Source organism: Ruditapes philippinarum, unplaced genomic scaffold (assembly GCF_026571515.1).
Source record: "Ruditapes philippinarum isolate M1 unplaced genomic scaffold, ASM2657151v2 ctg2634_1_1_1_1, whole genome shotgun sequence".
NCBI classification, from domain to species: Eukaryota; Metazoa; Mollusca; class Bivalvia; order Venerida; family Veneridae; genus Ruditapes; species Ruditapes philippinarum.
In genome coordinates, this window is record NW_026866672.1 from 85,943 (window position 1) to 107,820 (window position 21,878).

The window sequence follows — 21,878 nt, forward strand, 5'->3', positions numbered from 1 at the left end:
CAGGCATCTATTAGATTTTACGGTGCCACCCCGGTACGGAATTAGACCATACCAATTTCAGTGTAAGAGTTCTTAAGAATTTTGAAGTGACTCATTTTTAAGCCATATCTAGCTTGATTATTCATATTTTTATTGTATTTATTGCATCTGTATATTTTTCGTGATATCTACTGACTTTTAAAGTTGTTTTAAGTTAATTCTTCAGAACCTCATTTCTGTCTGGAAGGTTTACAGGTGTACACAGGCCCTTTTATTGTCTTGTTTTTCGGCAAGGATTGAAGGTTCCGGGATTAGATTAGACTGGTGCACTCTAGAATATACTATAGTTACAGTATAAGGGCGAAAGTAAAGTGGACCGACACCATTTAAAAATAATATTCGTAAAATTTATGTGCACTTTTAATAGATGAATATGGGAAATAAATTAAGAATGTTAAAATTGAATCCTTAGTTTGCTTACTATTACACTGGTCATCTAGAGACGTGAAGGTTTATACCTATGTCTGATACTGTAATTTGCAAATCATATTCGTAAGTGTAAAAAATGTTTTGTTTTTTTTCGCGATTATAGATCAATGCGGGGGTAAATGAGGCATATTTAAAGTGACACTTAACGCAGATTTTATCTTCTAATGACCCTTGAGTTCATATACAGGTGATTTTATTGTCCTTCAAAGTCAAGAAAAAAATCATGATCATTATTTTTTTCAACATTATTATTATCTTTATCATTATTATTATTATTATTATTATTATTATTATTATTATAAATCATTCATCATCATGTTCAACTTATTTCTTCTTATTTTTTCTTCTTCTTCATCATCATCATCATCGTAATTATTATTATTATTATTATTATTATTATCATTATTATTATTATTATTATTATTTTTGTTGTTATAAATCATTCATCATCATGTTCTACTTAATTCTTCTTATTTTTTCTTCTTCATCATCATCATCGTAATTATTACTATTATTATTATTATTATTAAATCTTCAACGAAGTGTGTCTATTTACGTTTTCATATAGACAGGTCGAAAATGCAACTTCATTCATTTTAAATACGAGCTTATATGCAACAGAATCCCTTTTCAAACAAACCCAACAAACTAATAGTGTATGTTCAAGATATTTTCTTTTGAATTATACCTATTTATAACTAGAGATATAAAGCTATTTAGAAAATTGTGTTAAGGATATAGATTTTTGCCTTAATTGAAAATATGAATTATCAGAATAAAGGAAAATATTTTTCACCCTAGAGACCTTTTAACGCGTCAAAATCTCGCCTGTGTGGTAAAAACCGTTTGCACTTTGCGTCGGGCTTGTTGTTTAACCGGGGTGTGAATTTTAAACGGGACCCGGGTTTGGGCCCCGGTTAAAGTTTTTTTTAAGGGACATTTTTTCTTTTGAAAAAAAAGGGGGAAAATACATAGGTGACTGCATGAATAAATGAAATAGTACATATAAAACACGAAAAACGGGTTTACTAGAGAGAGATAAAGACCTTTTAAAGATACCCATGAGTGGTGATAAGATACCAATCTCATACAAAATTAGTTAATTTAGTTAACTTCCTAACGAGTTACTCCATTGCCGTCTTGATTGGCTTATTTTTGCAAAACTATTACGGAGATACGGTTGGACCTTTGTGGTAAGTATTTTTTGTATATTTTTTAAGACAGAACAAGATTCCGTTCACCGGAATATGAAAATAATATCCATGAGTGCGTGAATATGATGTTGTTTTTTACATTTATTTTAGAGGGTACATTGAAGCTTAAATGCTTTTTGACTCTAACTTCAAATATACGACTTTATATAATGATATATCAATGGATTAGTCATTTTTACCTTTGCAAAGTATTTAATTGATATGTAATAAGGTCGTGTGCTGTATCGTTTATTTGCTTATTTATTAAACATCATTTTTCTTGGTTACAGTTTATCGCAAAAAGATAAATTATGTTTTACTTCAGCAATAACGAAAATATTTTAAGAAAATTAAAACTTCAGAGAAATGTACTAAGATTTAAAGAGAAGTTAAAAGATTTAGCATTCAAGTAGTAATTTACATGTTGCTTTTTTGCGATTCAGCACTTAATATTATGTAGTATTTGTCGTCTTATTTTCTACTGCGTCACTTACGTAGAAAGAGCTACTTTTCCTTACTTTAATGAATTGCTATGTGTAAATTATTTTCTTTGTTCAATTCACAATATTTTACTTTTAAATATTTTATTTTAAATTTTCATGAAATTTAGCATAAATCAGGAGGCATGTTGGTATAAATGTACATTCAAGTTAATATGATTGCTAATTATATATAGAAAGATGTTCAAACACGTGTTTAGAATGTAATGTATACATGTATAAGTTGCATCAACTTTAAGTTCTTGGATAGAAATGTTATTATTTTGTTGTCCAAAAAAATGAAAAAAAAAAGTAAAAAAACAAATCGATTCAAAATCTTAATTTTTAATTATTTTTCTATTTATTGAAAATAAAAAGAAAATCAAGCAAAATAAATATAACTATATTCTTGAAATCATTTACATGAATGCGAGATATGCGACATTCTTTCAACTTAGAAGATGATTTTCACTTTTTATTTAAATGTCAATGTTATGAAGATATGAGGAAGAAATACATTAAAAGATACTTTTTTAAAGGCCTAGTGTGTTTAAAATGATGCAGCTGCTAACAAATAAAAATTATACAGTAATAACAAATCAAGCAAATTATATTAAAGCCGCTACATACGTAATACTTTCACTGATAAGTAACTGATATTCACGTGCATTATGCATCGTTTGTATACTGTTTCACAATATTTATCCTCTCTATACTGTTTAATCTTAATTGATATCAAATAATATGATTACAAGCAAATGTTCTTCAGATTTTTAACACTATAAAATTTATCATTTGTTTGTTAAAATGGTTTCTCGACCTATGCACCTGATAAGATATACAAAATATGATTGCATATATGTATTTATTGTATGATTATGTATACTTTTGTACAATTCCTGCTTAGTTCTACTTAGTTTGTATTTTTGTGCAATCAATATATTTTTCGTGTGTAAACATAACCATGTGACATGATATATTGTATTATAAATATATTTGCAAGACGATGTATATGTACAAGTCTCAAATAAAATGTTTGTTCTGTTCTGTTCTTGAAATGCAGAAGTTCAGGACAGATTCTTAGCTGAAATTAAACCATATAAAATAAATAAAGCAAATAAAATAAATGAATAAATAATAAAAAAAATAATTTATTTATTTATTTAATTAATTAATTAATTGAATCAATTAATCAATCAATAAATCAATATCAATGTATTGTTTAAAGTGATAGAAGATGCAGGACCCCGACTGTTTACTTTTTCTTTCTTTCCATGTTTATTTCACAACTTCACGGGATGTTTTTTTTTTCGGATACTTACAAAATTCTTTCTATGTAAAGAATGTATTCTGCTGATGTTAATTAACAAATAAAAATTGTTTCAATAATATTTGGTATGCATGTTAATGTATTATTAAAATCATTTTATTACCTTTGATCACGAAGATCCTGTTTATTGTATAAAACAATAGATACCGCATCTTTTATTGCATAACAAAATATACTTTGTTCGGGTTGACAAAACTTATACTCGTATTTTAATTGACAATGAAAAAATAAGACGAAACTTTTCGCTTGTAGATTGGTTTTTTGAAACAAGATAAACATTTTGTTACAGAAATTAAAACAGCAAATTTGCAAAAGAGAAACGAGGGGAAAAGAACAAATTGTGTAATGTATCATTGTTATGTGCAGGGAGTTTGAAAAGAATAGTCATTTGTTGAAAGAAAAACATTAATCAGCCGCACCATGACAAAACCAACATAATGTTACTATATGATGTTTCCATAATCTTTTACTTTATTTTTAAACGAGTTGTCGAAGATAATGTCTCTGTTATTTAACACACATCCATAGTGTGCATAAGCAGAATAAAATGTTCCGGAACAAATTAGTATGATACTTTCTTACGCAGTGTTTTGACCGTTAAGCAAGCGTTGTTTGTTTTTAACAAAATGTACAAACATGTTTATTTCATAAAGGTATTTTGGAAGTGTTTTTTTTTTCAAAATTCATACAATAAATTAATTATCTATATTCAGCCGAAAATTTAATGATAGATTAAAAATTAGCTTTGATATTGATTTTTCTTCTTAAATATTTTCATCCTCACTTAACTGAGGCTTAATAACAAATATCTGAACAATGACAATTGTTACAATTACAATTATTAATCTCTTTATATTATTTATTTTATTAATTTCTTTATATTGATTGCACTGAAAAGTATATGTTGCTCAAATATTATTATGTTATGTATATGATGATGTACTATGTACAAATCAGAAATAAATCTTTATACACGTTAAAGTACGTCTTTTCTTAGTCTTTATCAACAAAATTATCTACGTATTCTTTATTTTGCATTGATAACATTTCAATGAAAACGGGGACGGTTTATTTAGTAATTAAAGCATATCCGTACACCAGACATACCCCGGGGCTTTCACAGCTAGGTTTAGAAATAAAGCTTTGTTAATCTAGATTCACGGTTTCGCGATATGACGTAACGTGTTGTAACTTTGCACAGACGGAATTTATCTAAACTGACTTAAATGTATTTTCGTTAAGCGATACGGTCTAGTAAAGGGAATTTATTGGGGGCGGTGGGGGATTGGTGTATCAAATTATTATAGAGAGAAATGAAATAAAAGTATATACTCGTGGATATCTCCTACCCACGACTTTCTTTTTCGTCATACTTTTCGTGTCGTTATTGTTTTTAATGTTTAATCATTAATTTACAAATATGGTGATTTATTCAACCAATTCAAAACTCGTTTTACAACATCTCTTAGCGAGATATTTTGAAGTGCGGTATTGATAAATACGGTTTGCATTTTATTTTTAGGAGTTAAAATCTTCATTATCTTATGGACTACTAATACATATAACAGGTTATTCTATTCATATATCTTTCCTTTATATATTTATTAAGTAAGTAGGTTTTTAATTACGCCTTCATTGTTCAAGTACGATACTGATTTATGGTAGAATGATACAATTAGAATTTTAATAAACAGATTAGTTATGATAACAAAATGCAATGCTTCAATGAAATATACTTTGCAATATTTATTCATTTTTCACCGGGATTATAATATAATTCATATAAACAATAATTCATATAATTATCTAGTAAACATACATGGTACGTTCCACACATATATTATGTAAACCTTTATTTAAACAGAACACGCATATACATGTATCCTTCAATTATCATAATACATTAAAATAAGAAAACAGACAACCGTCATAAAATAACATTACAGCATATATCTATAAAATGTTTGTCCATCTCAGCGTGGTAAAAGTGTTTTCAGGCAATTCAGACACCCCCATGCTCGCCACTATTGTTAAAAATACAAACAATACGTTCTTATTCGTTATGCGGTTTTCCTAAAGCCAATTCTTTTATGGTCTGGTGCATAATAAATATAAAACTTCTCTTAAAACTACATACATACGTACGTAAATGGGTAATTGGGAATATGGTATAAAAAAGTAATAAGTAAAGAGTGAAAGTGAAAGTAAAATTGCTTCTGTAGCTGCAGAGGTAATGTTTATTATTATTACTATTATTATAATTATTATTATTAAAAGTATTATTTATTATTATTATTATTATTATTATTTATTATTATTATTATTATTTTATTATTATTATTATTATCATTATTATTATTATTATTATTATTATTATTATTATTATTATTATTATTATTATTATTATTATTATTATCAACTATATATAATACATATAAATATAGTTCTGTGTTACTATTATTATTATTATAACCATGTTTATTACGACAAATGCCAGCTTGTATTGAGAAAGCCTTAATTATCTTTTTCATTTTTTTTTCTTGAAATTTTTATATTTTTATTTATTTCTGTAAATTTTGGTTTCAGAATTCTGACATCTAAGGACGAATATGCCGTTTAGAAAACAGAAAAAGCCTACTGGGCTTATGGTAAGAAATCCTTTTTTGTTGTCGTGTTTTAAGAATTGTAGGTGTAGAACTGAAATAATTTTTTTTATCAAAATGGCGCACATTTTGAGATACCGGCACAATCCGGGAACTATTTTACTTTACCTGTTTAAGCCTTATAATCTTTCACTCGCTAGAGTTTGTGCTCTTGCACTCAAGCCAGTGATTTGTTGTTGTACATTCAGACCGTTGTTCTGTTGTTGTATTCTTAAACCGTTTTTTGTGTGTTGTTGTTGTTGTTGTTGTTGTTGTTATTATTATTATTAGTGTTGTTGTTGTTGTTGTTGTTGTTGCTTTCACAATCAGATGCTTAGCCAATGAGACACAGGAAATTTCACTTGAATTATGTTTATTTTGTATATTCTATGACATAAGAGTCCAACAAGTGTGATGTAGTAACACTTCTAAATGCAAGTATTCAGTTTATTGCATTTCTTTAATATTAAAGACTCAACCACCTCAGACACAGTAAAATATCAATAACAAAATTGCAAGCATACTTATTTCATTGATATAAAACTTTTAAGCTTATTTTCGACATCAAAGACCTTGCCCTAGCGTCTGTATACATGCTCATGTCAGATGCGAAATTGCACATACGTTTTGTATTGTTATATTAACTTTCAACATTAAAGGCCCTTGCCGGAGAGACAGCGAAGATGGCACAAAGCATGATGGTTCTCAATAAAACAGAAGCTGCTCTCGAGAAGGAGTTGGAGAAAGATGAGAAAAAAGTCAAACCAACAACTAAAATTGGAAGGTAAAAACAAAAAACAGGATAACAAGTTAGCTATTGTCAAACCATTGTTTCGTTTAGATAATTCTATATTGAAAGTTAAATGATCTAGGATTGAATTTTGTATTTTTACTTATTTGTTTATTCATTTTTTCTTTCTTTTTTTTCTTTTTTCTTTTTTGAAGAATTCACAACTAATTATTTATAAAATTAGTACGTTTAAAACTTGAACCTTTCATATTATTTTAAAGTATTCAATTTAGTTATTTGCTTTAAAATTCGATTGTTATTTATGCATTATTTCTAAAACAAAAATATATATTCATGCATGTATGTTAAATGGACTCAACTGAGGTTTAAAAGCCTAAAAACATAACATTTGAACTTCTTTCATAAATTAGCTGGGGCACTTTAAACAGAAATATATGCAAAGATAGTTTGAAATATACTTTGCAATAAATTGAAAATCCTATTTTTATGATTTTCTTAGTCCCATTTAAGTGAAAAGCGTTTAAACGCTCTTCATTTTGGGTCATTATTTACATTTTTAATAATTATTCTGGAAAAACGAAGTGCGCGAATGATCTGAAATTTTGCACAAAGATTTGTGGTCTAAATCTACAAATGGTACATTTATCTGGAAAAAAATATTTTCAGTCCCATCATGTCAAAAAACCTCAGTAGAGTCCCTTTAACATATAACTTTTATATACAAAAAAGGGTAATGACATCTTGCATTTACATGTATTTGTTTTATTTTGTATATTGCAACCATTTGACTATTTCTAGAATACGTCATAAGGGAGCACATATGATACATGGGAAATATTTACTTCTGATGGTGGTAGTTCTAAACGTTTTAGATTGTTTACTCGTGCTTGGTACATTAATGCTGGACATCAAATATGTGACAGGTAATAGTCCTCTTAATTGCTGTTAAAATTAATCTAAACTCTTTGCTTACAGCAATTACAGTTGTTTAAGAGAAATGACTTGAATCATACAGAAGGTCTTTGAATGATGCCTCGGTATTTTTTTTTCACTGCTGTATTAGTAAAAGGAGGAATTATTACATCATAGTATTATCTATAAGTGTCTTTATTATAAAGGCTTAAATCAGTATTGATACTTATCTACATTAGATTTAGTTAAAAACATTATAGGCACTGGTTTTCATAAAATGTTATATCTCATATGTTCAGCCATGACCAATTGATGTTTTCCAAGAATCGATTTGAGGCCAACAATAGCTAACAAGTTTCCAAATACTGTTCTTTTGCCTGATTTTCAAATGCTTTAATCATTGAATAAGTTTTGACAGTATATGAAGTTCCATTAACTATTATCACCCGTTATTCTCTCGAGTCTAGACATTTTTTCTTCGACTTTAAGTTAAATTGCCATTAAAGGAACATACATGTATATGTAACATTTCTTCAAATTAGCCTAATTGCATTTCGGAAGATAACATGGCTTATAATCAGACATGTTCTAATCCTTTTTTTAATAGATTTATTAACGAGAGAGTATGATAGATCGGGACACTTTATCAGCGACATGATAGATCTGTATCCTGCGAGGCTTGGATATATCAGTGAAGAAAACATCGAAGCACTCGAGAAAGAAATTCTCGCGGCTCATCTTTCGTGGCTGAAAAGCACACATCCAAAATACATGAACAGCAATGAAACTAACTCAGGAAATAACCAAACCAATTCACAAACAGACACAGTTCTTACAACGACTATACCATCTGCATCAACTGCCGTACGAAAAAGAAGAGCGTCTGATGGTCATGATCATACTATAAATAGTAATCAATCAGATGACATGGTGCACGTGGAGCACGAAGAACATCACGAGTATCATACAATAGAAGAAGAGATTGCACACGCATTGCATAAAGCGTCAATAGTGATTCTAGCAATACTTGTCGTTGAGGTAATAATGTCTAATTGTCATTGTAATTTACGTAATTTTACCAAGCAATGTAGTCATTAATAAGTTTTTAATATTTTGGAATCAAGTTTTAAGTGCGTAAAGTAGTAAGAAAAGAGGTGTTTGGGGCTTAAATCGTGATATAACTGATAATAGGGGGAAACATTTTACGATATTAACCCTTATATATAATTCACTGAAAGTTATAAGCACTGAATAGTACTTAGGCCGTTATTCCTTTAAAAATTCTTTACATTTTGCCATCCATTTTATTTTTCAGACGTTTTTCAAAGTATTTTGTCAGGGCAAAGAGTTGCTAGAGCATAAACTCGAGGTAAGATTATCCTCGAGTGTGATGTCGGAACGTTTATATAAAAGAAAATGCAATGTATTCTTTTTTACCTATCGACTAAAATGGAATGGACTTCATCCGTTACAGCGAGATAAAAGTTTCAAAATAATAAAAATTAACGGAATAAAATGATATCATTAGCTTTACTGACGAACGTCTTGAAACAGAAGACATATATGTAGTCTTGTAAATGTGTTCGTATTTTAGAATATGAAACTATATTTAACCAATCTACAAGTATATTGAAAATGTAAAAGTTTATAAAAAACACATTAACACCTAATATCTATTTGACGTACAATACTATTATTTATATCAGAAATGTTTATGACTAATCTATAAATAATTGCTGTCTTTCTGTTTTTAGTGTTTTGACGGGTTTATAGTGATAGCTTCATTTATAGTAGATCTCGTCTTCCTCAAAGGTTTACAACAGTTCACAGTCCAGGAGTTTGTCATGATTCTCGCCTTTATGGTACCGTGGAGAATTATTCGAGTTGTTAACAGTAAATATTTGTTTTTTATTGTATTTTGAGTGTTTTATTTAATCACACATAACGTTAAGTTTGATACTATTTGTATCAGAAATCTATACAATATATATCATATTATAAACATGGACTAAACAGGCTGAATGTGCTCATAAAAATCCATTGTTCTGGTAAAAAGTGCATGTTTGATCATTTAACGGGAACAAACATCTTATGTTTAATTCCCACAGATTCAAACATATTCCCCAAGTACTATTTATATCATTGCATTATTTATTACATGCGCATTTTACTTCTACCCTCGGGTCAAATTCCTAGCTCAATGCTTGGAGGAGTAGCAGAAAGGAGCCAAGTACGGACTTTTTGCCTGTTCCCGCACTACCGGCTTAATGGAGCGGTTTCCAGTGGATATGATCAGCAAACAGTACAGGGATTCAGCAGGGATTTACCATCTGTGTGCTAGCTATCTCCTTCCCCCTCCCCCTCACTTTCCCTCCGCACCCACCATCACCATTGACTGGTGCGTAATAATACAGTTTCAATGAAAATTAATAAAGGTATATTTTCTTGCATATAGGTCTCATCGTTGCCATCATGGATCATGAACATTTACGACTGGTACTCCTTTACAAGCAGAAAAAGAAAATATCACAGGAACTCAAAGAATTAAAGGACGAGAATAAGGGTCTTGAGGTAATTATTGTCTTCTTAAACAATAATATGGATTAGTAATGATTGCCTTCTTAATATATTAAGTAGGCTTACTTCAGACTTATTGAAGAATGCTACAAAAACTTGATAATGTCTGTCAACTATGAAATAAGATACACTACAATGTACCGGTTCTATGCATTCGATAAAAAGGTATCGTTATTTGGATGTTTTTCAATGTATGCTAAAACAATGTTTTTTGTTAATTATGTAAATATACTAGTCTGTATCACTCACTGTCTACGTAATTATATATGAGCCGCGTCACGACAAAACCAACGTAATGCGTTTGCGACCAGCATGAATCCAGACCAGACTGCGCATCCGCGCAGTCTGATCAGGATCCATGCTGTTCGCTAAAGATCCTATAACAAGTAAAGAAACTGATAGCGAACAGCACTGATCCTGATCAGACTGCGCGGATGCGCAGGCTGGTCTGGATCCATGCTGGTCGCAAACCCATTATGTTGGTTTTGTCGTGACGCGGCTCATATCATATCATATATGTTTTGAATGTTTATTTGCCGGAAGCCTAAAGGCTTATCAATAAAAGAAAATCATATTTAGCCGATGAATTTGCTCGTTACCGGTTATTTGATTGTAACGATAGTCATGTTGTTTGATGTTAATATTATTCACCAATTGATATGATATTACAATTTCCTTAATAAGACACCTAGAGGTAAATTGTATCAGATAAAGAATTATAAAGATAATTCTGTGAACGTAAATACAAACTCCCTTTAGTTACGGCCAGTATCATTTAGAATAATATTATGTAAAACGGATGACTAGGTTTCACAAGCCATTAATTTAAATGTGTTTACAAAAGATTTAATGTTCAAAATGTGTTGTACCGCGTGACGCTTGTTATATATAATAAAAAAAAACTTTATAACAAAAACAAACATTGATATTCTTAAGCATCGCTGCACTAGAGGGCTATGCTTCATTTATATTTTATATGGGTAATATGGGATGCAGACTTAATCGAGTATACAACCTCGGGGGGTTAAATCAAATAAACATCAAAGTTCATAAAAAGGCTATAAACGACGAATTAAGGCTGTTGTCATCAAAAGGTCAAGGTTAGGTGATATAAATCAGACCCAGCGATCATTTTCAGGTAATGGATAAACATATAATTTGTAAACATTTGGACCTCATTTTAATGTCAAACATTGGTTTACAGAAGAAAAATATTCTTCTCTTCTCAAACAAGTAATATCGAAATATCTGTACAACCACTGACCAATCAAATCGTTTGTCTACCTAACTTACGATTTCACGATGTATGATGATATACAGTTATGTAAGAAATATAATAAATATAGAAAGATGAGCTAATGAAATAATAAGAAGTTTCTATGAAAAATTATTTCAAACTTTTGCCTTTACAAAATATCTATCTACAGAGACATACACGTGCTATTGCAATGCTAGTCTTTATAGTCATTAATAGAGAACACCTATATGGAATATTTGACATTTAAACACTTTACATGTTATTGTTGTTGTTGTTGTTGTTGTTGACAAACCATTTCCATGGCGATATAACGCTATAAACATGAATTTTATATTCCAGGCTTGTATTGACGCCTTACAGAAGATGTGTACAGACGCCGGTCTTCCTGAATCATATATTACAGCGAAACTCAGTAAGTCACCATTGTTCTAATATTCTCCGAATTAAACCTAACAAGTTATACATTTTATATTTAACTTAATTATTTTTCCGTTTTTTTTATGTTTTAATGTTAATCACCTCGCCTGTTATTTAAGTTAATTTTAGTTAAGCTGAGCAAAATGACAAATAGCTGTTACATTCCTTTTTACACTCTGTACGACGTGCGTGAGTATCAAAAATTGTCCAGAGCGCAATTTGACTTTACCAATTTTCAATAAATTCATCCGTTAACAGTACATAAGGTTTCAAGTTTTTCTTTCAAGTCAAATGGCAACAATCATTGTTCAACCATTTAAAAGTGCCGATTAAAAAGCGCACTGTGCAGGACATGTTCAGACGACAAGGACCTGCCCGCTAATTGCTATAAATACAATGTACATGAAATATACACCATACCTGATGTATTTTGATAATTGCAGATTTGTACCGTAAAGTAAAAGCTAAAACGAATGCTCTGGGTGCAATGTCTAATTTCGCCATGGGAGGTGCTGCAATGAATAAACCTTTTACAGCTGGTGTGATGTCGCCACAAAACGTCACAATTACTAATGAAACAACCTCAAAACAAGGTAAGCATTGTATAAAACTTTAATAACCGCGAGATTTTGAAGTTATATCTCATTGTAATGTGGCCTCGAAATGATCTAATTCAAACATGATAAAGTACTGATAATGCATCCCTTAAACGAGCTCAAGCAAACACATAATGCCAACGCGACAAGACGATATACCGGAGCGACGAGACGAATGAAATATCGTTCCTTTGCATGGTATCGTTGGTCTTTTTCATCGTCTAGTTGTTTCGTTTCTTTAAAGCGATGACACGACAAGACGATACACTGAAATGACGGTATATGTCGAAGCGACGACAAGATAAAGGGATGACACGACGAGACGAAATGACGTGTCGGTTTTGACGTTGCGATAGATGGACGACTCGATCCAAATGCACGATATTCATTTCACTTTGCTTTGGCGTATCGTTTCGTCGCTACCGCGTTAAATATGCACCAGAATTCGCCGATACGAAAACATGATGGAATCACGGAACACTGTTATCCGCTGCTGCTTTTCTCTAAGATATACGTTTTGAACAATTGTCATAAATACACGTGTATTAGATCAGATATCGTGTAATGACAAACTAGTATACATGTACTAGAATATACGAAACAAAATAAGACATTACAATACTGGGATTGCAAAAAGTTAATTTTTACTGTTTTTTATTCAGCAAAACAACTAGAAGATGTTCTGACTGATAAACAAGATAAAGTTGATGATGAAGCTGTTGATATAAGACTGCGTAACAACACATATGATGAGATCACAGGAAGGCCAAGAAGTAAGTAATTCTACCATTTAAAGTATTCCATCTACATGTAGTAACGAATAGATGATATGGATTTCGGTTGCACCTTTGTAAGAGTTAAGTCGTTACCGGCTGAAACCGGAAAAGGACCAGATCAGTTTTTGCCACAAGTATATGGCCAGGCTAGTTTGAATATACGTGTTGTCTGACTGGGCTCTACACTGTCTATACTGTTGGATAACTCTAATTGTCATATTTTGAAATGGAATTCCCTTAAACTTATACAATATGTCTTAACAATATTTGCGTAATATAAAGACTAAAAAAAAAACAAACAGAAATGATTTCATTTTACACATTGACTTTCATTATAAAAGAACGTACATTTATTATATTCAATATACATTTCAAAAATCACATACTTAAACCACCCGTCATTATTATTATTATTATTACATGAAATAATATTTAAGGATAGCTGGCACTAATGAATTTGCGCTGCTGTATTGGTATTTTCTCATATTATTATGTACGTGTACTGGAACACCCGCTCATGGCAATCAGAACACCTCGCCAACAAACAATGATCATCTCGGATATATTACGGATGAAATGTTCTATTACGTTACTTTTGATATGAACATGAAATCTTTGTAGTAATAATTATTAACAAATGTAATTTGTTGACATCTATTGGAAAATAAAGTATATTTCGGTAATAAAATGATTGAAATATATATCTGACAATCAATAACATAGAGTTATACACATCCGCAATACCCTCAACACTCAACAAGTATACCTCTTTTACTTCTGAGACAGTACCATCAAAATTTATTTCGTTAGAATCATGTTTCTGTGGAATAGTCTCCCCTAAACCGAACAGTCACACCCCAGGTTACAGTCTTGGCATTTAATTTTAAATTCTAAATCCGTACAAACTATATTTTAACATACAGTTTTGCAGAACGATTATTTTTATTAATTGTTCATCTTCTTCAATTAACATATAATGTAGCCTGCTCATCATGAAGTATATATATGTAGTTTTGAACTTTCGGTTTCTAAAAAAGATAATTAGTAAAAAAATGTTGTTTTTTGTTGTTGTTTTTGTGTGGGGGGTGTTGTTTGTTTGTTTGTTGCTTTTTGTTGTTTCTTTTTTTACTTTTACTCAATAACAGTCGAAAAATGTACTAAACGATTGACGTGTACGAAAACTGTCGGAAGAAGAGAGCGGCTGGTTCTAACGAAATTACCCGACATTTGTCGATATTTATCGAATTAATGGTGTCGTAATCCTTTGTGTTATTTCAGGCCGGTCAGCAATAATGACAAGGGAGGCTTCTAAAGACGACAAAAATTTGGTGGCAATTCTTGCAGAAAACACAGCTTCTTTTATTGCAACAATAAACAGAGATGACGCCGAATTGAGGTAGGCCTGATCATTTGCCAGTATTAGATTGTTATATTACCAAAGTTTGATAAATGGCGACACGAAGATATTGCTCCAGTTGATCATCCGTGTTGCATTACAAATTTTCTTGAACAATGGTTGTGATGGGTCTTCTTTTATTCTTTAACAGGAGTGCTACATCTGACAACTGAAAACTACCATCGATATTTTATTACTTTATTATTTTCATTATTAGAAGACAAAATTATGTACAGATGACTTCATTTCTTTATAGGGCTTTGTCATTGAAAAGTAAACGTATTTTAGCAGATTATTTCAGTATGTTTTTATCAATCTGCACTCAATACTGCGTACTATTCGGAACCAGAATACCGTCCCTACTTAAGACAATAAATCTACATAGAAAAAATTGATATTCCATGAAAAACAGTAAAAAGTTTAACATTTCAAGAGACTTATGTCACAAATAAAGACCAACCTTCATATCTGTGAAATCTAAAAATAGTGTTAGAATTTTATATCTAAATCCCTTGACCTGCGTATGAACTATCTCAAATTTGAAAAGTGTTTGTTTCATTATGAATAGAATAATAAGGATAATTGCGTTTTCATAATCAGGAACAAGCATCAGTCGCATAATTGAAATTCCGTTTATTCGATAAATTTTTTAATAGTTAGAAAAGAAAGAATAGTAAGAAATTGTCGGAATAAAAACTAAAGAATTTGTCTGGAAACTGGTCCGCAACTAGAATACTAAAGTCCTTTACTATTTTTTATTCGAATGTTCATTCATATACATGTATGTCTGCGGTAACAGTATGTACAGAATAAACACATGTATTCTTTACTTATGATGTGATTTAGCAGGCTTTTTTGTCGCTCGTCATTATTCGTAATGAGTTTTTACTATTTTTCTAACACTGCACACATTAATTTTATGGAAAATTTCCATCTTGCATTTCTTTTTGGTTTGTTTTAAAGCTCGATTAATGGAAGTTTAGAGTATATGGATTCTGGTGTGGGTGGTGAAAGCTCGTATGCTCTATTGGTAAGAGGGCAAGCTTAAATGAGTACACAAAAAGTCTCACATCACTTAATCAAGAAAAGAATGAAACAAAGTCTTTTTTTCAGTTTCTTAGCTTGTCTTTGTCATTAAAAACGTACAAAAGCACTAAAGTAACCTTTTGTAAAATATTTCTTCGTATCTTATGGTCACGGGATGATAATAATAGGGATATCGACTGCCACCTATGTGCTTCCGTAGAAATGTTTAAACCTCCTTAGTATTTATTTTTTATTAGAAACTAATGGGACAATATCATACGATTTTGAGCACTTGGCCAGTTTACACGTGAACAAACTTTTACATGTACAATTAATCCGAGTTTATCAAAAATACATAAGGCTGCTTTTATTTTTTGACAGAAATGGAAAGTATGTTCATACAAATTCACTTTTATGATGATATGTTCTACTCAGTTTATATGTGATAATTTGTTAATTTTTTATTATAATTAATCAAACACTCGTGGCTCCTGGTTTAGTTTTGTCTTACCGAGTAAAGTATTGTAGGTTACAGGAAACGGACAAGGAGGTGTCAGTTCTTCCGTAAGCTATCATAGCCAGTAGAATTATTATTGCAAGCATAAATATTATAGCAAATAGAATTTATTATCTTTTAAAATATAACTATTTTAATAAATACATAGTTAATAGAACTATCATTTTAAAACATATTTATTATAGCTAATAGAATTATCACATTAAAACATATGTATTATAGTCAATAGAATTATCATATTAAAACATATGTATTATAGCTAATAAAATTGTCATATTAAAACATATGTATTATAGTCAATAGAATTATCATTTTAAAACGTAACTATAATAGCCAATAGATTAATCATTTTAAATACATTTATTATAGGTTATAGAATTATCATTTTTAAACATAACTATCTTAGTCTATATAATAATCATCTTAAAATATATTTATTTCAGTTATTAATTGTTAAATTAAAATATAACTATTATTCACAACAGAATTATCATTAACAATATTACTATCATAGCTAATAGAATACAATTATCCTAGCCAACAGAAGTACCACCATACCCTATAGATTTATCTTTTTAGAATAAATCCATCCTAGAAAATAGAAATGTTAAATAAAAATGTGATTATTTTAAGCTTAAATATTCACCATAAGCCAATGAGATATATTTGTTTTAATCATATTTTAAAAAAGAGATTTTGAGAAATATTAATGAAATGCGTTATAATTTTCATTTTCCATATTTTCACTTTAAAATTTCATTTTTCACTGCAGTAAAATCTACTTTCCGTATTTGCACTGGTGTCTTGCCGGACTACTTTTTTCTTAATTCTGCCAGTACACAAAAGTTAAGGGAAATTCTTTTAAATTGTAATGTCAAAAGGAAAAGAAAGAAAAATGTATATAATAAACAGAAAATTCATTTTTTTTTCTCATCTTGTTGTATGAAAATTATCACGTTTCACCTGGTGGACTGCTCGCCGAGAAATGACCAAAAAGTGATAAAACTGGGCAACAAGACAAGTATGCAAGCAACTGAAAAATGTGCATACAAATGATAAAAGCTAGTATATTTGTTTTGTGGTTTTTCTCAGATTGCATTTTCTTCATACTTTAATCTCATAAGGTCAAGAACGAAATAATACATGTAGCATACATTTTTAGATGCCGCAAGCATAACAAAATATACAGCTATTTTTCCAATGTAGGGTATTTTCTTTTCTATTTGATATGCTAAAAGATAAATACGTAATATTTATATAAAAAATGAAATGGAAAAATCTTTACTATTGATCACAGTTTTCACACTTGCTTATTCAAAGATCTACACTTTTAATTTCGACTGACACTGCACAGTTTTATTTAAAAGATAGCCATTATTGTACATACATGTATATTTATGTATAGTCACTTATAGAAATCCATTACAATTTCTCTGCTTAAACCAAAAGTGATGACACTTTGCTCCCGGTATATAATAGAGCAAAGCTAGTCTGCGAATCTGGGCAGTCTAACTAAGCGTTATACTGTTGGCATTTTCACGTATGTATTCAAGGCCTAATGGGAGCGGTGCTTAGTGGTTAAGGTGTCTGCATCTCAACCCAGGGATTATTGGCTCGAGCCCTTATTGGGCGACGACCATGTTTCTTCATATGACACCAGTACTGGTTGGTTCCAGGAAGCAAAGTGATTAATATAATTTGCAAGAACTTGTTTCGCAATCGAGCTTAAATAGACATGTTTAAACCAAGGCTTAATGTCCATCCGCACTGCCATGCACTGAGAGAACAGACCCCAGACATGTCACCATTCATGTCCTAAAAGTCATTATTTTCCACAAGGTTACTCATAAATTTTGAATTGAGTAATTCACTGAATGTTAATTAATATCTATGCAAGTCGAGTTTTGTGATGTTCACTATTTTAAAAAATAACTTCATCTTGATATCCCTAAAATTCATAATGGACAGTTCAGTGGTGTTAATGATTATGAATGATTGTTAAATAGATACTATTTCATCGCCCTAGATCTTTTTAACTAATCTGAATAACAAGTATTTTAAATTCGTTTAGAGAACGGAGAATAAACTCACCAGCGATAGTTGACTGTATTAGTCAGACGGTGTTACCCAACAATATATGACACTAAAACATATGCTAATTCGAGTCATGAAATAAATTTTTGCTTAGTTTTCATTTAAAATAACATTTAACACACGATAAGTCATGTTTAGGAGCCATGAAGAAAACCGGTTTTTCTAACGATCCACTTTTTCGCACAAAGTTCTAAATTCATGCCATGATAATGAGTAATGACTGACACTTATTTAACTAGTTTTTTTCTTATGGCAGTATAAATGCGCATTTATTAGCATGTTTATGTAGATGGTAATATATTCTTTTATATGAGGACGTGACATGTCAAATTTATATAGAGACAGTACCATAATAATTAATTTAAATGACACAATAAATCATGTTTTATTCCATCTTTTGAAGAATATACTATCTGTGAAAAATATGAATATTCAAATTTATAAGCTTTATATGACATCATTATCATAATAGGTCAATATCCTTAAGGTGATGAGGAAAGTGGGACATTTAAACGTTCGTGCCTTTGTACCTTAAAATAAGTATTCATTACGAAATATATAGATTAAGAATTTGCAATGTAGCTAGCAGACTCCAATGTGAAATATAAACTTGCCCGTCATATTACTGTATGATATAGAGGATTGTACATGTATTAAAATTAAAAAATGTAATTTATATACAGTCACATATTAATCCATAATATACATATTAATATTTATGATATATAGACATGTATTTAATGTGATAATAATTAACATTAATATTAGTGATCACAGTGGTAACAAAATATGTAAAAAAATTGCCTCTTCTACATCTTTCAAAATTTAGTGATGAGCTTATATGAAACTGAAGAATGAAATGGGCTTTTTTACGCGATACAGTAACACTTTCTACAGTAGAAAAATCAAAACCATTTAAAATGAAGTTCGCTTCAAATTTATTGCATAACATATATTCTATTAAACAAAATTTTTAATATAGGAAACGGATAGAAGCGACAACGCGACGTCACCAGGAAGCACGTGGGAAAGCAGACGAAAACACAGACGACTCTAACACCTCCTTCTGTTCCACAACAGACTCTTTCGACAGCAAACGTAAGTTGTTTCTTTAACTCGTTCTTGTAATTTAAAAATAATATATATGAACCATGTCAAGACAAAACCAACATAATGGGTTTGCGACCAGCATGGATCCAGACCAGCCTGCGCATCCGCGCAGTCTGATCAGGATCAATGCTGTTCGCTATCAGTTTCTCTACTTGTAATAGGGTTTGTAAGCGAACAGCACTGATCCTGAAAATGCGCAGGCTGATCGCAAACCCATTGTGTTGGTTTTGTCATGACACGGCTCATATGTATATATAAACTTTATTATACAGGAAAAGGGGAAAGGAAATTAGTTCTCGCAAACATTACAAATATCTTAATTACCAGAAATATCTGAGATTTACATTATATTACAAGAAATGTTTTGACTGTAATAAAGATTACAAATTAAAATAATCGAGAGAAAAAGATTACAAAAATTATTTTTCATTTGAATGTATTTGTATTTATTTTGTATTCACACTTTACTTTCAGATAAAGAAGATAAAGAGGGTCTGATGAAAACTGAGGAAGACGCAAATGGTAAAAACCTTCAAGGCTTTGATAATCCAGTAAGCCGATTGTGATGACGCCCTGCCTTTGATTATAAAATCCTCGTGCCTGGAGATTGTTATTGAATTTTTTATTCCATTCGTTTATTGGTTTGAGAACTTTGTGTACAGTACAGTCTTCGTGTTTTCTTTGTATGTGTTTCAGGAAAAAGTTATACATACATAAATATGTTATGATTCTTATGAATACGAGAAATAAATATGAACTGAGTGACTATCCGAAAGCCAGATATGAAACATGAAGGAACCCAATCTCAAAATCAATCTAACTAAAGTTCAGATCTACTTATTTCTTACGCGTAGCGTTATTTAGGAGTTGATTTTAATCAGATTGGTCTCAAAATATGACATTCCACCCATACAGACATCTTGGTTAGTTTATGTGCTGTACTAGAATGAAGCCAATTTACATGTTACGTACTTTTCCAATGAATGTTTGTCTTTGTATATAACTTAGTCAGACCTGTGACTTATGATTCATTTTAAGTTCCAGGTCAGACCTTTTGTACAGTATTGTTGATACTATGCAAACCTTGACTAGTATTAAAGGTACATTTTCATACATAACTCATTAAAACCTGGAAAAATGGATCTCCCTTCCTAAAATGCCAGTATAACAAACCAAAAGTGGTAAACATAAGCGTATGCTTGTATAAATTAAGATTTTTTAGATGTTAACAGTTTTCTTTGACATTCATCATTATGAGTTGCTTGACATATATGGCTTAAACTTGAAGTTTGTAGATAGATCTTGGAGAAATAGATAAACATACATGTATATCTGTTTTCAAAGACTGAACGTTTTTTTTTTATTTAATCTCTCATATGCTTTCCGTGAAATGCAATTAAAAATGCTGTTTTTACAATTTGATGAAAATGTGCCTTACTTTTATGTGAAAACAAATCAGTAAAATAAAGTATACAGCAATAAAAATATACATGTTTGTTTGTTTGTTGTTGTTTTTTGTTGTTGCTTTTTTAATTTGACTTAAAAGAAAACAATACTTTCTACATTTCTCTAAAAATGAAGTTTATCTCCAAACATTAATTTGCTTTTGCATTATTGTCTACAAAACGACGGCACTTATATAAGAAACGGTTCACATATACGTATAACAAAAGCATATACATGTATAACACAACTTGTTATGGTTAAGATTTGTACAAAATGGCTTCAATTTCCTCTCATCAATTCAGAACAGATGCTAAGATGAATAACTAGGATCATACTTTAATATGTCCTGAATAATTTTCGAATGTCTCATTACAAGGTGTGAATGACAACAGTTTGGATCATAAGATAACTGCAACCATTATTAGTCCCCTACAAGTTAAACCGGAGGGGAATTTAGGTTTACCCTCCGTCTGTCCGTCTGTCAGTTCGTCTGTCCACAAAACTGGATCCCGCAAAAACGCAAAAAGTACTGAAAATATTTTATTAAAACTTGATATATGAATAGATGGCAGAATGGACATTATGCAGGTCTTTTTCTTTTCTTCCTATGTTAAAAATTTTGGTTTTATGGCAACAAATAGACTGAAAATATGGCAAATTTAACACATAAACTGGATAAAGTGATAATGCAAAAAGTTCTGAAAATATTTTTTATGAAACTTGAAATATGGGTAGATGGCAGTCTGGAGATTTTGCATGTCTTTTTCTTTTCTTCCTATGTTGAATAAATTGATTGCTATGGCAACAAATAGGCTTAAAACATGGCAAATATAACAATATTTGTGATATTAGTCAATAAGAACTGAAATCTTTTTATTAAACTTAAAATA

The 21,878-nt window shown here is 30.4% G+C and overlaps 1 protein-coding gene across 6 annotated transcripts; it reads left to right on the top strand.

Annotated features, from left to right (window-relative positions):
- The first annotated feature begins 1,427 nt into the window (after positions 1–1,427).
- On the top strand, positions 1,428–21,030 carry LOC132733282 (uncharacterized). Of its 6 annotated transcripts, none has more exons than XM_060719899.1 (15): positions 1,428–1,661; positions 6,057–6,118; positions 6,772–6,896; positions 7,662–7,786; positions 8,383–8,813; positions 9,091–9,144; positions 9,530–9,668; positions 10,231–10,346; positions 11,950–12,022; positions 12,471–12,620; positions 13,286–13,396; positions 14,678–14,795; positions 15,759–15,825; positions 19,415–19,530; positions 20,017–21,030. In XM_060719899.1, the coding sequence occupies exons 2-14, from the start codon at positions 6,080–6,082 to the stop codon at positions 19,487–19,489; spliced, it is 1,623 nt and encodes a 540-aa protein (XP_060575882.1). In that variant the 5' UTR covers positions 1,428–1,661; positions 6,057–6,079; the 3' UTR covers positions 19,490–19,530; positions 20,017–21,030. The 6 variants fall into 6 exon arrangements, with proteins under 6 accessions (XP_060575882.1, XP_060575877.1, XP_060575881.1 ...); XM_060719894.1 differs by lacking the exon at positions 15,759–15,825 and adding an exon at positions 16,350–16,385; XM_060719897.1 differs by lacking the exons at positions 1,428–1,661; positions 15,759–15,825 and adding exons at positions 4,770–4,794; positions 16,350–16,385.
- Positions 21,031–21,878: the final 848 nt, after the last annotated feature.